At 44.8% G+C, this 18,270-nt stretch overlaps 1 protein-coding gene across 1 annotated transcript in view; it reads right to left on the bottom strand.

Annotated features, from left to right (window-relative positions):
• Positions 1-1,459: 1,459 nt before the first annotated feature.
• Positions 1,460-18,270, bottom strand: part of EFNB2 (ephrin B2) — a 49,930-nt gene continuing 33,119 nt past the window's right edge. The window contains exons 3-5 of the mRNA XM_061435345.1: positions 8,199-8,291; positions 7,352-7,465; positions 1,460-5,194 (exon numbers count right to left, since the gene is read on the bottom strand). Of these exons, the coding sequence (XP_061291329.1) occupies positions 4,806-5,194; positions 7,352-7,465; positions 8,199-8,291 (596 nt within the window). The 3' untranslated portion in view covers positions 1,460-4,805. The remainder of the gene's footprint in view (positions 5,195-7,351; positions 7,466-8,198; positions 8,292-18,270) is intronic.

Here is an 18,270-nt window from a genome sequence, read left to right on the forward strand (position 1 = left end):
CTCCTTACTTCTGGGGTCCTTTCTCATCCTCTCAACCTAAAAGGCTTTACTCCTTAAGGGAAGGATTAACCAGAGCTCATGTAGCCAGTGAGGGCTTCCACGGTAGCTCTGGCTAAAGAAACCGCCTGCCAGTGCAGGAGATGCAGGTTCAATTCCTGGGCAAGGAAGGTTCCCTGGAGGGTCTCACTCCAGTGAGGTTCTGAAGTCCTGGCCACTCATTCCAGCACTCTTGCCTGGGAAATACCATGAACAGAGGGGCCTGGTGGGCTGCAGTCCAGGGGGTCACGCAGAGTCAGACACGACTGAGAAGCTGAACACTCATGTGCTGCATAGCACCAGTGTAAGTGGAGAACTGAGCCCTGCATGGTCACCAGTCACTTTTTGGCTTGACCACAGCTCTGCCCTCGGAAATCGAAGGATGACCACGGTGGGGGTCTGATGATCAATACTAAGGCCTCAAAGACCACAAGATTGGGGAAAACACTTTGGGCAGCAGTCACCTTCCCCGGTAGGTGCACAGCAAGGGTGGCTAAAGCTAAATTCACTGCTTGCCTCAGTCCGGCATCACAACATTCGCTTTCATCCGTGCTACGTCTTCACAAAGAACATTTGACTTTTTCTGTCCTCCCGGGATTATTTTGTGAAGGAAAGGGAAGCAAACTGCTCTGTTTGAATGGAAAACAGATCAATCCGGAACTAAGGTTGGAATAAAAGTCCTTATTCTGGGACTTTCCTGGTGGCCCAGTGGCTAAGACTCTGCTCTCCTAATGCAGGGGGCTCTGGTTCCATGGAAGCTATGGGCTTCCCTCATAGCTCAGTCGGGAAAGAATCTGCCTGCAGTGCCTCGGGTTTGATTCCTGGGTGGGGAAGATCCCCTGGAGAAGGAAATAGCAACCCTCTCCAGTATTCTTGCCTGGAGAATCCCATGGACAGAGGAGCCTTGCAGGCTACAGTCCATGGGGTCACAAGAGTCGGACACGACCCAGTGACTCTCATTTCATTTCCGGTTCGATCTCTGGTCAGGGAACTTGACTCCACACGTGTCAACTAAGAGCCCCCGCGATGCAACGCAAGGTCCTGTGAGCCATAACCAGCACCCAGTGCAGCCAAATAGATAAAAATAGTTTCTAGAAGTCTCTCTTTTCCTCACGGCTGTTTTCACACTGCGCAGGTCAAACTGCTCAGGATAAAGAGGAGTCCATGTAAAACCTGACACTAAAACTGAGTTCAGAAGTTTTACGGGGAAACCACGGGGCTCACGCAGCAGTGTGGGGCAAGGTGAACCTTTCCGCTGTGCGCACGGCCTGGTTTGAAAAATGGGCGCGTGCACGCCTATTGGGCAGAAGGGTTTGGGTAACTGCACTCACAGAGAAACATGGGAGGCAAATTAAAATAACCAACAGAAAAAAAAGCCAAAGGAAAAGAAAACAAGCAGGAAAGGAAAATACTTTGAAGGCGCTTTTTCCATAGGAAAAAAATATTTTATTTTTTTAAGAACAAATTCAGTTTGAAACAGGTTTGGAACGTGACTTCATTGGCTGGGGGCTAACTGCAATGTGGAACTAAAGCAGATCAAAAAACCTATGACAGGCTATCAAAATAAAACAAAGGAAAGAAAAAATATTTATAACTCAAGCATAATACTGTGTTACTTACAAATTGGACAACGAAATTTTAAATAAATATTCATGGTACATAATTACGGCACAAATATGCAGCAATTTGGCAACCTTTTATACCATTTTTTTTTTCCTCATTACAGTGCAAAGGGGAATGACACTGCTGTTTAACAAGCTGTAGCTAAATACATTGCAAAATTCAGATTTTATACAAAACATCTCGCTTAGACTTTATAAAAAACCAACATTGCTCTATGTACACAATCTGGGTAAGAAAAGCCATTTCTGTCTTGTTTTTCATGTGTATTTTTATTAAAAAGGTGAATAAGGCTACTGTAACACCCCAAATCCATATACAGTAAAATCTGAACTTATTTACAGCATCTTCACTTGAACATTATGGTGCAAATTCCAAAGTCAGGCGACTAGGGATGAGAATACAAGGAAGGCATTTACAGTAACTTTCCAAAGCTGAACCAACTTCAGACAAAGGGACAGTTGGTAGATTGTCATATTCTGCACCACACACAAAACAGACGCACAGACTACTGTCAACTGCCTGCAGGCAACTCTTCATCAACTCATCTGATTTTTTTTCACAGTTTAGCACATACTCAAAATGTAGCCAACTGATGACGCACACCTTCAATTGCATTAAAATCAGACTGTTTCCCATTTTTCCCCTACTCGCCCCTCTCCCCCATCCTAAAGGTCAATTTTTGATGGCTTACAAGAAAACCTTATATGAATGCACGTACAGGAGAGGCCAGGGTGATGGAAAGAATTACATATGTACTGTGGCTGGTCACCATGGCAACCTTTCACAGAAATATGATATAGATATATATAATATATACTGTCGATATATATTATACATATATGTACACATGTATACCACACACCCACTCACACAAACACACACGCACTTTGGACCAACATCATTTTCAGGTTCAGGGAGTAGAAAGAAGAAGAATTTCTGTGATAACTCATTTTTGCAGGTATTCACTGGAGGTTTGAGAACCTTAAAATGCTGTTGCTTCATTTCTTTTTTTTTTTTCTCCCAATTCAGAAAGCAAAGTGTTACCATAGTAACGGGACTATGTTAAAGATGTCTATTTTGCATAGCACATAAAAAGTAGGTTTCCTGTTTACTCGCTTCTTTTCCCAGCAGGGAAGGGGCGAGGGGAGGGGGGAGCGAGGAAGGAAGGGGTTCAGGCTGAACTTTCAGCTGAAGCCCCCTGGACGTGACCCGGTGGATTCTAGCGAACACTTCAGCCCATGAGGCAAGGAAAACACAGCACAGAAGCTAAAGGCCGGCACATCTTCTCATTGTTGAAAACACGATGCAGTGAACACTGATTTCCTGGTATTTGGGGCTTGCACTTCCTAATCTATGGTGACGTGACATGCCTTCAGAGGACTTGGTTATTTTTGTGTTTGCTCCCATTATTGTTATTTTTGGAGTAATGTCGTTTTTCCCAGAAGTAGCAGTCCAATTGAAAAAAAAAAAACAACCACGGAGCGTTTGAGACCACTTAATCACCACAAATGAGTTTCACATCTTCTGGTGTGGATTGTGTGCAATCTTAAAATATATATTAGTAAAACTCTTTCATTTTATATCCCTTGTGTTCTATATACCTATTATAAACACATCCTGCCTTCCTTCTCCTCCCTGGACATCATCATCATTTGGGTCCTCGGGACTCCTAGGAGGGTTGCCCTGTGTGCCTCACCCCGACACAGTACCCGGGACTGCAGTCTCGCTCAGTACCCACCCCTCGTCCCGAGGCCAGGGTGGCACCACCATAAACCAAAGTGTCACAAGGCGAGATGAGGAGAGGGGGTGGCAGGGGAGGGGCAATGAGGGGGTAGGGGGATCTGACCTTCCTTTCGGATATGAAGATGCCTTAATAATGTCTATGATGATGGAATTACAGCCCGTGTGACCTTTGGCTTTTTAAACTTCTAGGTCAGATTTGGCTCTCTGCTATTCTCCTAAAGGCTCTCCCTGTGTTAATAAAATGTGGTAAGTATAGCAGCTGGGTCCGCTTTAAACAACATCCAAAGCAGACCGACGACTTCCCTACAGCTTCACAGCTGTACGTCTATTGCCAGTACCAAGAAAGTCCTGCCCGAATCACCCTTCTCTCCAAGCCTGGTCCTCTACCAACAATGCCCCTTTGTTCCACCCGGCTAGAGAGGGACTATTTATTTCATTATTCCTGTGCATTGCTATTTGATAAGAGTGAATTCCTTCAAATGCACCCTAATCTACTGTGTGTGTCGTTGTGTCTCCTACTTGCCTCTTAAAAATCTTAGCAAAACCAAAGTGCTGTGCTCTCTAATTGGGGCTTTCCCTTCCCAAATCTTGTTTCAGAGGCGGCAGCACGGAACTGCCTTTGCAGACAGACAGCCTTTGCGTCTCCCCCACGCCCCCTTCTCACGAAACTCCTCGTCTTCCTGGGCTGACAGCCGAGCATCTGGCTGGAAGGCTCCTTTTTACCTGCAAACGCCATTCCTATCAACGTGTGGCCCCTTTCGCTGCGGCTGTTGTTGCAGAAGGATGGAGTAGGAGACGCCCAACGTTAATGTCCCGTGAGTAATGCGAGTGTGGTGTTGGGGGAAGAGGGGGATCTCGTGTGAAGGCCTGCAGAGCCCTGGATGACAGAGCGTGTGCAACAATGAGGACTAGAAGCCAGCGGTCTCCCGAGGCCTCACGCAGCCAGAGTCTGTGCGACAAGACAAGTCCGGGGTGCAGCTCAGGAGTGGGGTTCGGGGGCCACGCCCGAGGCAGAGGGCGGCCCCGCCAGGCCCGGCGACCCAGGGGCCTGGGATGCTCCCAGCTCTCGCTCCTGCCCACCAGCCGCTCGGTCTCCCGGCTCCTGCGGAGGCCCGCGGGCGCGCGCGCTCGTGGTACCCAGTGGTACCCGGAGGAGGAGAGGGGCGGGGCGCGCGCGCACATCTTCTACGCGAGTCTTCCGACGGGCCGGACGCATCCTCCGTCACCGCGGCCGAAACGCTACAGACTAGTAAGCTGTCCGACTCCACGGGGCTCTTCCGAGAAGGGGTGTCCCCGCTCCCCGCTGCGCGTCAGTCCGTCGCAGACACAGGGGGTCTCGGACCCTCGGCGGGCAGCAGCGGGGACAGTAAGTTTCCTCCGGGAAGCGAAGGCACCGCCGAGGCTCAGACCTTGTAGTAAATGTTCGCCGGGCTCTGCGGGGGCATCTCCTGGACTATGTACACCGGGTGCCCGTAGTCCCCGCTGACCTTCTCGTAGTGGGGGCAGAAGACACTGTCCGCGGTCCTTAGCGGGATGATGATGTCGCTGGGCTCCGAGCCGTTGTTGTTGCCGCCGCGCTTGGGCGTGGCCAGCGTGCTCAGCGACAGCGTGGCCGTGTGCTGCGGCGAGTGCTTGCGGTGCCGCCGGCGGTATTTGAGCAGCAGCACCACCAGCGTGATGATGATGACGATGAAGATGATGCATCCTGAAGCTATCCCTGCGAATAAGGCCACTTCGGAACCGAGGATATTGCTCCCAGAATGTCCGGCGCTGCTACCGTCTGTGCTGGAACCTGTGGGGAGAATGGGGGTGGGAAGAGCAGTCAGAAGAGTCAGCGCTGTTCCCAGGGGGGGTCTGGAGCGCTGCTGGGGAATGGGGGGGGCGGGGATGGTGGTGTCCAGGTGGTAAAACTCAGCGGGGGAACATTTCCCTGGCAGCTAGACTCTGGTAAAGCACACCTTGTTTATTAGCCAAATGCAAGGGTAAATCAGAAAATTGGGATTGACCAACTACTACTATATATAAACTAGAAAACCAACAAGGACCTACTGTGGGCTTCCCTGGTGGCTCAGAAGGTAAAGAATCTGCCTGCAATGCAGGAGACCCAGGTTCCATCCCTGGATCCGGAAGATCCCCTGGAGAAGGAAATGGTAACCCACTCCAGTATTCTTCCCTGAAGAATCTCTGGTGGGCTACAGTCCATGGGGTTGCAAAGCATCAGACACCACTGAGCAACTAACAATACAATAAAATCCTGTATAGCCCAGGGAACGATACTCAGTATTTTGTAGTAACTTATAAGGGAAAAGAATCTGACAAAGAGCATATATGCACACCTGGATCGCTGTGCTATACACCTGAAAGTAACACGGCATGATAATTATGTTTTGTTTAGTCACTAAGTCCTGTGAGTCTTTGCCAACCCCATGGACTGTAACCCACCAGGCTTCTCTGTCCATGGGATTTCCCAGGCAAGAATACTGGAATGAGTTGCCATTTCCTTCTCCAAGGGATTTTCCTGATCCAGGGATTGAACCTGCATCTCCTGCATTGGCAGGCAGATTTTTTTTTTTTTAAACCAGCGAGCCACTACTGCACTTCAGTTAAAAACAAAACAAAACAAAACAGCTAAATGCAAATGGCAGAAGCCAGCCCTGGGGGGAGACGGGACTCCAGGTGGGGCTTTGATGCTGCTCCCAGACTGCTTCATTTCCCTTCCATACATCATCCATCAGCCGCGAGAACGGGCTGTGACAGGCAGCCCTTGATCTTGCCCCACGTCTCAACCCAGGTCAGCCAGCCTGCAGCCACCACAGGGCGCAGGAAAGGAAGTGGCCAGGTCTTCAGGTCAGCGTCTGCCGCTCAGGCGGCACGGCTCTTGGACCGCCTTCTGGCTCCCAAGGCTTCCTGGGAATCTCCAAACCCCCTGTCATTAAGGACAAGCCCCGCCCCCCCGCAGAATGGCGGGAGCGCTCGCGAAGAGGGATGGGACCTGGGAAAACGTTCAACCCGTAACTCGTTTGTATTACTTGATTTACACTTAAAATATATCTGGAAGGCAGTAGAAACTCTCACACGGAACAGACTGCCAACCCAAATGTTAAGCACTAAAAAACTGCCTGGCATCATTATATTATCCATTTATCAGTTTGTCATAAGAATTTGACACATCTTGTCATTGAAAGTTAGAAATAACAACTTCCCTCCTTGACGCTTGGAAAGAGATGGAATATTGCTACAGATGCTAAATTCGTGCGACTACCAACCAGGCGTGCGGATCTGACGTCTGCTCAGCGACCACCACATAACAAGTTCATTCCAGTGGTAACAAACACATAGCTATTTGCTCAAAGACTGCTAAAAAAGCGAAGTTACACAACAGTCAGTTTTATCCAGTATTCTAAACTTTTGCCAGCACTCCCTTTAATATCTCATTTTACACTGAATTTGTGGAAAAAAGAAATTTGATGAAACCACCTGAAAAATGTAGCATTGTGCAATATTTTAAGATGTTACCACCTTAAATGTAGAAGAGGATCAATCAGGCTCTCTGTGGATTAGATATAATTAGATGAGGCATTAGAGCCTTAATTATATATACATTAACACCGGCTTGAAGCTAGTGTTGCAACCAGCATGATAAAGTGTCAGCCAATGAAAATAACTTTGATCTGAAAGAGCAGTGCTAATAATTGGTGCTGAGATTTGATGGATTCTGCTCTCTTGAATCTAAGACTTTGCGTGGGACTGAATTATTGTATTCTGATTGGGTAATTAATAACAACTAACCGAGAGCAAAGATTACTGACTGTGGGAAGTTCAAGTTCACATTCTGGGGCAGAAGTACCCGCCACACTCTGGTACTCCCCGCTGCGTGCAACACAGTAAGCGTGGTACACAGTAACAGTGGCACACACAGGCTAGTCACACACAAGTCACACTGCTGTACCTGAATTTGGTTTGACAAAGGGACTTGTTGTTGAACTTCTTCCATTTGTACCAGCTTCGAATTCTGGCCTCCTCGTTGGATCACTATGCCTGGTTGACCCAGCAGAACTTGCATCTATATGAAAAACAAGCAATTACTTACAGCACAGAGATCTGACGGGATCTACCTTTAGGAGCTGGATCTAAATCTCAAGAGGCACGAATAGCAATGAACATAAGATTCTTTATGCAAAGTACTGTGAGATGCAAGAATATACTTTTCCTTTGAAAGCACAACAGTTCTACTAGTTATTTCAGAGGTTTAGCTAGTGAGGCCATCTGTGGAAACTATAGGGATTCTTGCATTTGGCAGGCAGAACATTGCAGATGACATTTTAATTTAACTGAGCAAGTTGACTGACTACTACCCCAATTTCTAATTAGAAGAATAATTCTCTCTGCACAAGAGGTCATCTCTGTGTGAAAAGGCTCAGTGAACACAAGTCTTCCGTAGTCGAGAGGCAGAAAGGGGCAAAATGGCAGAAACTTTAGTTTGCATTCTGGAAATTTTCATTGTGAGCCAAAGGGGGTGTTTTGCCTTGAAGAAGGAAAAATCTATCTGCAGATACAGACATGGCCATAGACACTGAACCTGGCTGACCTCAACTTTTAGAAGTGTCTCCAATAAAAAGAAATGGGCTGCATCAACTTAAGGAAATCGGTCAGTGGCTCGAGGTGCGCAGAAAGCTTTGCTTTGGAAACTAAGCGGAAGAGTGAGTGGAGGTGCGTGTGCGCAGCCCTGGGGGCAGCCATACTAGCTGGGGGCCCAACCAGATCAGAGGCTCCGTGAATCAGCAGACGGTTTTTACCTTGTCCAACTTTCATGAGGATCTTCATGGCTCTTGTCTGGCACACCCCTCCCTCCTGGTTATCCAGGCCCTCCAAAGACCCATTTGATGTAGCTGATCAAAAATAAAATGGACAAAACAAAAAAATAAAGAAAAAATCAGGAAATCAATAAGCCAAGTTTACATGAACATGAAATGTCTGAAAACAATTCGGAAAATAAGAATTCACTCTTAGTCACAGGTTTGCTGAAAGTATGGGATGCTGAAAGGCAAAACGAAAAAAATAAAGAAACAAAGAGCGATGATGCCATCCACACCGCCGCACGTATGACCTCTGGTCTCCAATGGACTCAAGTGCTTTCTCCTCCCTTTATAATCAACGGATTTCGTCTGAGTCTGTAGATAAAAGGAACGGCATCTTCCAAAAGCTGACTATTTTGGAGTTCAGCCTCCAAAGAGCAGTACAGTAAATACGGTAATTTCAAACCGTGGTAATCATCACCCAGCACCTGCTTCCTCTACTACTGATTTCCTGCCTCAAGAACAATTACCTTGATGCTCCCTGATTGTCAAGCGTCCAAGTTCTATAAACACTCAGAGAGGAGACTCCCACGCCCCTTTTTCTTTCCCCAGCCTTTCTGGAGCTTAAGAGGTTGTAGTAGAATTCACATCTTCCAGCTCTGGAGTTTTCCTCCTCCATCATTTTGTACTCAACTCGAATGAATGGATGTGCTATTACCACCACCATTGACCTTGGCCAGACTCATCAACCAGACTCCCTGGTGCAGAACTCTGGGTGGACAGAGGTACCCACACGTGCCCACTGCTCTGCGAGTCGCCCGGGGCAGCTCAGGACATAAGGCATGGACATGGTTCAGGTCCACCAGCTCGATTCCCTTTCCACCTCGAGCAGGAGGGGGAAGGCAGGATGTCTTTTTTTCCCCCAGCAATCCATGCCCTACTCTATTTGAAGACAAAGGTCTATCTCTTTAGGACAGTGAGTTCTCTGAAGAGCATTGTAACTAAAGCCGAAAAAAGACAGGCTGCTAGCTAACTTGCTGAGGGACAGGATTTAAATTACAGGTCAAGCTCCAGACAAGAAAAGGAGGTGGACGTTTAGACACTTCTATTCCTCCACAGTTCAGGGGCAGGGAACACAAATGTTTCACATCCAATTCTGCCGTATAAATCCTTCTCTATTATTTTTCTCTCTCTCTTTTTTTTTTCCTTTTTCGGTCATGTTGTGTGGCATTCTGGATCTTAGTTCCCTGACCAGGGTTCTAACCTGTGGCCCCTACGGTAAGCCTAGACCCTAACCACTGGACCCTCACAGTAGTCTCCCTTCTCTAATTACCAAAGTCGTGCCTACTAACTCTATACTTTTAAAAGTACTGAAAAGGGGACAGACTTTCTGTTAAAAATACATCCAATGACATTCTTTTAATGGGCTGTTTGTTTCCCAAACGGCAGGGCAGCAGACAAATCTGGACAGGTGTGCATAGAAATATGTATGCTGTGGATAATTACCTGAGCTGGAAAAGAAGGCCCGGGTTGACTCGCTTTTGTGTTCTCGAGTTACTGACTTTTACTTTCACTCCTTTCCTTAATAACAATGGCTGCCTCTTGTGTGTATAAATATCTCTTTGCTTATCTGAGTGCTTCCTTAAAGTCCAGGCTTACAATCATATCTTACTCTTCTGTTCTTGCTGATACTGAGTTTCTCCTGGGAAACTGGACAAAAATTACCATCATAATTTTTTTTTAAGAGTAAAAAGTAGATAGTATCCTCTTGTAGATGTCTGAGAAAATGTTTGGCAGATAAGTTAGAATAAATACCTAAGAGGCTTGCATGCTTTGGCGATTCTAAAAAAATTTTTATTTTTTCTTTCCATTTTCTGTCTTCTTTCCCTTTTGTTTTTTCCAAACCTGGGCTTAAATTTCAAAGTATCTTTTCCTCCCAAAGGCCTAGAATAGTATGGGTAAGTGTGAGCAGGCACTCTTTCTGAGCAATATCAGAGCAGAACTGTAATTGTCACTTGCGTTTTCTCAATTTAGGATATGTTTTTATACAGAAAAAATGGTGAAAAGCTGATGTCTTTATCTGGCTGACAGTCTCAAAGGTTTAGTTACTTAACTGAAGTGGAATTCTCATCTTTTCTAATTCATACACACATAAATGCACTCCAATGCAAAGTTCAATGACTAAGTATTTCTTGCTAAAACTTTAACGTTGAGCTGACAAATGATAAAAATAAGATTTGAAGGTTGATACACAGAAGAAGAAAAAAAAAAAACAGGTAAGGGGAAGGAATATAGATTTATTTATTTTAACCTTGATGTAAAACAATCAAAGATTCAGGTCTAAAAGTAAAAAATAAAGGAATACAGAAAGGATAGACAAGTCACAGCAGAGAAAAGTCACTGGTGAATAACATTCAGAACCGCATCTGCAGACGCAGAAACTACAGCCGACTTCCACTTGTCAGTTTGGAAGCAGGAGGGGTGCATGTAATTCGAGTGACTTTTCTTTTGATTTTAATTTATAGGTCAGTGCCTTCTCTGAATACCAGTGCCTCCGTGGAGACCTCCCTTTGGTTTACTCAAAGTGATGTCTGAGGAGCCCCTAAACGTAAAGAACTCCAGAAGTATTCAAATCAAAAGGCCATCTATAATTTAGCATCCACAAACTATACACGGCAGGCAGAAACTGTGTTGTAGCAGAAGACTGCTTTGCATCTCCAACTGAGGACATTGTTATTCCTTGGGGAGGGGAAAAAAAAAACCCTCAAGCCCTGGAGAGTCCCAGAAGGAAACCTGAAGATGCAGCTTTGGCTGAGTTCTTGAGGCCAAGGCCACTGCTGGGGTGGGGGTTGGGGATGAAGGTGGAGGGCGGCCAGGAGCAGAAGACTGTGACCGCGGAAGGTTCTTCTCTCCACTCTGGGCTCTGCATCCCTTCCCTCTAAGTCCACTTGGAAGTCGCAAAGTTACTAGAAGATATTGAAAATTTCATTCCTAATGTTTGTTTTAGCATCCCAATACTTGGCTGTTTAAAAGGGTGTGAAGTGGGGGGTGGGTGGGATGAATTAGGAGATTGGGATTGATACATATACCCTGTTGCTTTTTTTTTAACGTTTCATTTTGTATCGGAGTATAGTCGATTAACAGTGTTGTGGCAGTTTCAGGTGAAGCCCGAAGGGACTCAGCCTTACAGGTGTCCATTCTCCCCAAACTCACCTCCCATCCAGGCTGCTGCGTAACCCTGAGCAGCGTTCCCTGAGCTGTACAGTAGGTCCTGACACATATACGCTATTGATACTCCATTGTACAGCACAGGGGACTCTATACTCAAAGCTCCGTGGTGACCTAGATGGGAAGGAAATCCCAACAAGAGGGGATATACGTGTATGTATAGCTGATTTACTTTGCTGTCCAGTAGAAACTAACACAACTTTGTAAAGCAACTGTACTCCAGCAAAAACTTAAAAAAATAAAAGGGGGCTAAACTTTAAAATACAGTTAAGAGGGAATTCCCTGGCAGTCCAGTGGTTAGGACTTGACATTCTCCTTGATGAGACCCTGAGTTCAATCCCTGGTCAGGGAACTAAGATCCCACAAACCATGCAGCTCGGTCAAAAAAAAAAAAAAAAAAAGAATACAGTTATATGTTCCACCACGAAAGGATTTTTGCCTTGAGTTAGGAATGATGTAAGCTGTCTGGGAAAACCCTGTTTTAAGATGTGAGTACCAATGGAAACTTCAGACGGTAAACTTCACAGCAAGTTCAGTTATAAAATAACTCGAGTAACTTCAACTTATTTTATATTTAATCTCACAGTGAAAACTAGTGTCTGTGTTCCTCAGGACCTTCTTATCAAGGAATGTAGGGCATGTGGTCCTAATTCTAGAGGTGTCCCCTGCCCTCCCTCCGTCCCCAACCTTGAGAAATGGCACAGCTGAAAGTCTTCTGACCTGATGACACCTCATTATTGGCCACGAACTCTGAAATAAAGCCTCAAGATTAATATTCTGATTTCTGCTGCAACAGCTAGTCACCAACAAGCTTTAAAAGGCTTAGTGGCTGACTTTGAAATAGAACAAGTGCTAAGACTTGGGAGTAAAATCTACTTCTACTTCAGGAGACAGTTTTGCAATTATTGTTATTGTTGATTTGAATGTATTGGGAATTTTTAACTGGGAGAAGGTAAAAATAAATTGCTAACCTCATTCTACTTAATTTTTCTTTGCATCTCTCAACCAGCATCATCTAATGCCACCACAATCATAGTATGACTGAACTAAATGGATGAAATTGCATTTAATCATTTTCAGAGAAAAAGTAACATTGTTATATCTAAGCTTTTAGTGCCCAGAGTTTTTTTCCCCCCTTGACTCAGAGAAAAACTAGATTTTATTAAATCAAAAATTATCAGAAGAGTATCTCTATCTAGTTAGAAAGGAGGGTTCATAAAGATACCTGGGCATTTTATAGCCTGCTTTTAAAAGCTTTTGCTTCTGGTATCTAATTGCACCGAGCTATTGTATTGAAATCACTCGCTTGTTCCCCCAGGGCCTGATTTTAAGTGGGTGGAGATCATGGCTCAGCGGTGGGGGGGAATACCCTGAGTTCATATTGCCTAAAAGTTCTCTTCACCTTTGAAAACTACTCGGTGAACATCTGTACCTGCCCGTGTATTTGTACGCGGACTTAACTGCAGTTTCTCCCTCGCTGCAGGTAGGCAGCGTGCTGGTGATCTGAGTAATAGAGGAGAACCAGTGGGCAAGGCAGACTGCATTTCTGGCTGTGTTTTTGGACTGTGCCCACGGAGAGGATGTCCTATCACATTCTAATGTGTCTTCACTTGGTGGTTATGGCTCTGCACCCGGGGGAGGGTGAGCTGGAGTCCTGGATCTCTGCTGTTTTTATTTCAGTCTTCCACCTTGGTAACTGGATGGAGAATTAACTGCTGGCTGCGTGCCTACGCATACTTGGGTCAGTCCCATGCACAGAGAGGTCAGCACCAAGAAATTCTACAGAGTGGGCGCCTCCCGATGAAGCACATCCATTATTTTTAGGTTAGGATGGAAAGAATGAAACATCGAGATATCCTATGCAGGGTATTTCATACATTTTATTTGTTTATTTTCATGGCCACACCTCTCAGATTGTGGGATCTTAGTTCCTTGACCAGGGATCACACCTTCGCCCCTGCAATGGAAGCACAGCGTCTTAGCCACTGGACCGCCAGGGAAGTCCCTAGACCATTTTAAAATGTAGCTTACTGGGATGGGACTGGGATGGAGTGGGGAGCGGGGAAGAGCGGATTGATGGACATCCCCAAAGCAAATCCTTTTCTCATCAGAGAGATGCACCAAAGAGACAGATAATAAGCATACAGGGTCAGGAAGTGAGAGAGTTCAGTTTTGTAGGAAGAATAAAAACTTTGTGTCCATATAAAACTGCACATGATGTAATTTGCTCTTATTTGGTTATGAAACAAAGAGCATTTTATGAAAATCCTCTGTCAACATCGTCTTCTTGGGACTATTGGCGAACGCTGTGTCATCTGATGCTGGCCTTGCTAATTTTGGTTTCTTTGGGCAGCCCTTCTACACACGGGTCTCCCGAAACTCAACTCAAGAACTGGAAGAACTTGAAACCTACTACCTGGCACAGTGAGGAACTAAAAGAAGCAAAACCAAGTGAGAAACTTGAAAAGTAAAGCGGTGTCACTAAAATACATGTGACACACGGACGGGGCGACTGTTTCCTTCCAGACAGTGGGCAAAACTTTGAGTTTCTAAAAGGAAAAAAAAAAGAACTGAGCTATGTAAGTTGAAAACCAGAAGGCTGAGAAAAGTGTAACTACTTAATATGAACATACAACCCAGGGAGCTAAGATCTACCTATTTTGCGCCCTGACATGAATTCAAATTCAAAACATATGATGTATATTCAAACTATAAAAGACACAGGGATTCAGTTTCTAGAACTCAATGTAGTTAAATGCCTTGGGTATTATCATAGTTATCCTTTAATATGCCAACTTCGAAGAAAAATTCTAAACATGGAAATGATAACAATCACTAAATGCCAAAAGGAACTTGCCCTTTGCTTTAACTAATAAAACAAAAACATCTGCATAATGTGTCAAAAGGAAGGTGAAAAAAACATCACTTCTAACTTCTTTTTTATATGCTTTCCTCTGTGGTTTTATAGTTAAAGGAATGGCGAATACACCACCATGGTTTTCCAAGGTCCTCACTATTTTTGCTTGGCGCAGTATCAAAAAAAGTTCAGCATTAATTCAAGTCATATGGCATTTCATCCCAGAATGCCTGATCTTAGAGTGAAAGTTTCATAGATATTTCTAAAAGTCTCGATTTGAAGGAAGAAAAATACAAAGGAAGATATAGGATGTGTGCATTTTTCACCCAAGGACACATTGTTTCAGTAATGATGGGAAGAGTCACTTGAACTTAACCCCACATCATTCTGGGTGTGTTTTGACCTTTTAAAACAGTAAATCAGGTATTTGGAGGTAATAACTGGCTTAGCCCCAGTGACTTCTATACAACACATTTAGTTAGTTTCTCCACTAGACAGAAGATTTGGAAAAATGATTTAAAAACCAGAGTCACAATTTAGCCCCTCCTCCCATATTAAAATACAAGTAAAGATAAAAGTAAAGATACCTACTTCGCAGGCAGCGCTAGTGGTAAGGAACCTCCTGGCAATGCAGGAGACTTGAGACGTGGGTTTGATCCCTGGCTCAGGAAGATCCCCTGGAGGAGGAAATGGCAACCCACTCCAGTATTCTTGCCTGGGAAATCCCATGGACAGAGGAGCCTGGCGGGCTATGGTCCATGGGGTCTCAAAGAGTCAGACACGACTGAAGCAACGTAGCATGCACGTATCAACAGATGTGGGTATCCAATATAAATGAATGCTCTTGCATAAAATGGTATAATTTTATTTTCTCAATTTTAAATGTTCACCATGAACAGAGATAGGATATTCTACTGACAACTCAGTAATGAGAGTTTTGAAAAATGTAACAACCTTGAAACAGTTTAGTGAACTGCTTCTGCTTGTGTGTTCACTAAAAGATTGTATGACATATTACTTTTCTAATATTACTCTTTGGGGAAAGAGGGAAGATGCAAAGATACCACTTAGAACTGAGTCTAAAGGTGCCAACATATGTTATTATATCTCCTACGTCATATGAGACTTGGATGTTGAGAGAACTCAGCCAATCGAGAGAACAGTAATAATTGAAAACAATAAATATGACCATCAGAGCATAAGAGATTTCATCACAGCTTACTCATAAGACCCCTTCACCATGAGGAAGTATATACAAAGTCCAAGGTGGGACAATCACTGAAGATGCTAAAAGCCATAGTCACCTTTGATGAGACAGCCCTGAACAGTCACTGACTACACAAAAAACCAGAGTGGAAGAAAATGGGAAAAGGAGAAGAAGTGAATGTGTGTGTGTAAGCGTGGGCACACATCGCAGGTATATGTCGATGACAGAAATACCTCCCAGGCTCAACGGCTGCTCTGACATTTCACTGAGAAAGATCAAACAGTCCTGGAAATAAATCACCAGTCCCCTCTTTTTACAAGAGGCAGGCTTAAATACATGGGGTCCTTTATGAGTGGCTTACTTTATTTTCCTCAAAATATGGCTTGCAACACCTTGATGTCTTGATTTTTCATAAATTCTGTTGTGGGAAAGCATTCCTTTCAGAGTCTAAAATTTTATTGCTCCAAGTGATAATGATTTATGCAGGTAGGATCTCTCATTAGGCAAAACAAAAATTTCAACACGATTTTTAAAAAAAAGAAAAAGCTTTGCATCAAGTGTGCTTAAGAGAGTGTCACAATGATTCAGAATTGAAAGAATGTGATCGCTAACAGTAAAAGAATAATCACCTTCTACATGCGACAGTCAACCTTAATATGGGCCAAAATCTACTTCAACAGAGGAATCACATTTTAAAAATAGGGTGCCAACTCCCTGGTGGCCTAGTGGTTAGTTAGGATTGCAGACTTTCATTGCCATGGCTGTGGTTCAAAAAAAAAAATTAGGGGGCCAGATGATCACTTCAATAGAATGACCAAACTCACATTAAAAAAAGAATGAGGTCAGAGTTCTAAAGATAAAACATAATGCCCTATTGTCTATATTAGCTTTGCTTTGGCATTCTGAATTTTTTTTTTTTAATAAAAATGAGACGTTCCAGTCCAGAGAGAGTGATAATATCTAATAAAAACATTTTGGCCACGAAGAAGCGTGTGTTTGGCGAATTATTTCCAGCACACGATTTCTAGCCCACTCCTGAGTGTTTAACGGTCTTCATCATTAAAATATCTTTGTGGAGATGTGGAAACCTCTAGATAGTGAAGGGTCAGAGTAAAAAGTTCATGGTGGGGCGGGCACAGCCCACAAGCCTCCTGCTCGTCCCTAATCACAGGCAATGATATTAATGACCCAGTAATTGGGAGACTGCGGCACTGAAGTGGAAAACTTCCATCTGAGGCAGAGTTCATCTCTGGGTGGTAGGGCTTCACCAGAGACTGAATTAATGCTTGCTGACAGTTTAGAACATAACACTGCAGATGAGAAAATGCATAAAAGCTCAGACGGACATGACGTTATTTGCTTTGACCGCCTAGAGACCAGCAGGAACCCCGATAAAGTGCCCTGTCTGAATCTGCCCTACACGTGAACCTAATTCCATTCAGGGGACACATCCTAGACTCCAAGAAGCCACATTTCCCACATGTTTTCGTCCTTAACTTCCTGGTTTAACATCAGGAACGATGAAACTGGGTTACTCCACCAAGGCAAAAAGCCATTTGCAAAGCAAGACGGTCTTTAACGACACACAGCCTGGCTCCTCTGTGAAGTGGTCAACTGTGCTCCTGCCAGAGGTTCTGCCTGCCCACCCACCCATCCATCCCTCCCTCCGTCCCTTCCTCCATCCATCCATCCACCTACCCACCCACCCATCCACCCCTCCATCCACCCATCCACCCATCCCTTGCTCCATCCATTCATCCACCCATCCATTCCTCCACCCCTCTCTCCATCCATTTCTCCACCCATCCCTCCATCCACACAAACTGTACGCTTGTACTTGGCTAAGAAAATTTGAAGTCTCTTATTGCCTCTTGTGTACACTTGAGAGAGTCTTTATTATTTTTAATTTTACTATTAGCCACTTCTCACTGACAGGCAAAGTACACTGCACCCTTGAACAACGTGAGGGTTCGAGGTCCCAACCCCCAAGCAGTAGAGTTTACGGTGGGCCCTCCATACCCGTGGTTCTTCCATATCTTTGAATTCAACCAACAGCAGATCCTAAGGTGCTGGAATAGCTACTACTGAAAAAATCTGCATGTAAGTGGATCCAACCTGTTCATCCCGTGCTGTTCAAGGGTCAACTGTACTTGATAAAACACAAAGCTCCGTCTTACTGGAGAAATGGAACTGACTGATAGTAGCTCTAAAAAGAAAAATGAAAATTCTGAAGATCTGACAAATTGCCACTACCACCACGGTTAACCAGTGGCCTTTTCTCCTTTCCTACTGCTCTACAGAATTTTCGTAGGTCAATTTCAGGGCATATGATTGAAGCTAGCCATCACTGTGATTATGCTTAGTCGCTCAGTTGTGTCTGACTCTTTAGGACTGTAACCCACCAGGCTCCTCTGTTCATGGGGATTCTCCAGGCAAAAATACTGGAGTGGGTAGCCATTCCCTTCTCCAAAGATCTTCCCAACCCAGGGATGGAACCCGGGTATCCTGCATTGCAGGCAGATTCTTTACCATCTGAGCCACCAGGGAAGCCTGAGGGTAGTTGCACATTTACACGACACAGGCCAGCACCTCTGGTCCAACACGTCTGATCCAAGCACAGAGGTCTCTGGGTATCCGTGGTGAGCACCCCTGCTTGGGCGTCTGGGTATCCATGCCTGCTACTGCTATGCATGCACTCTGTATGTACATACGCTCTCTCTGCTGTCACTGTGTATGTGACACGTGTGTCCCGGTATGTAGGACGCTCTGGCTGTAGACTG

This window comes from Bos javanicus, chromosome 12 (genome assembly GCF_032452875.1).
Source record: "Bos javanicus breed banteng chromosome 12, ARS-OSU_banteng_1.0, whole genome shotgun sequence".
NCBI lineage: Eukaryota > Metazoa > Chordata > Mammalia > Artiodactyla > Bovidae > Bos > Bos javanicus.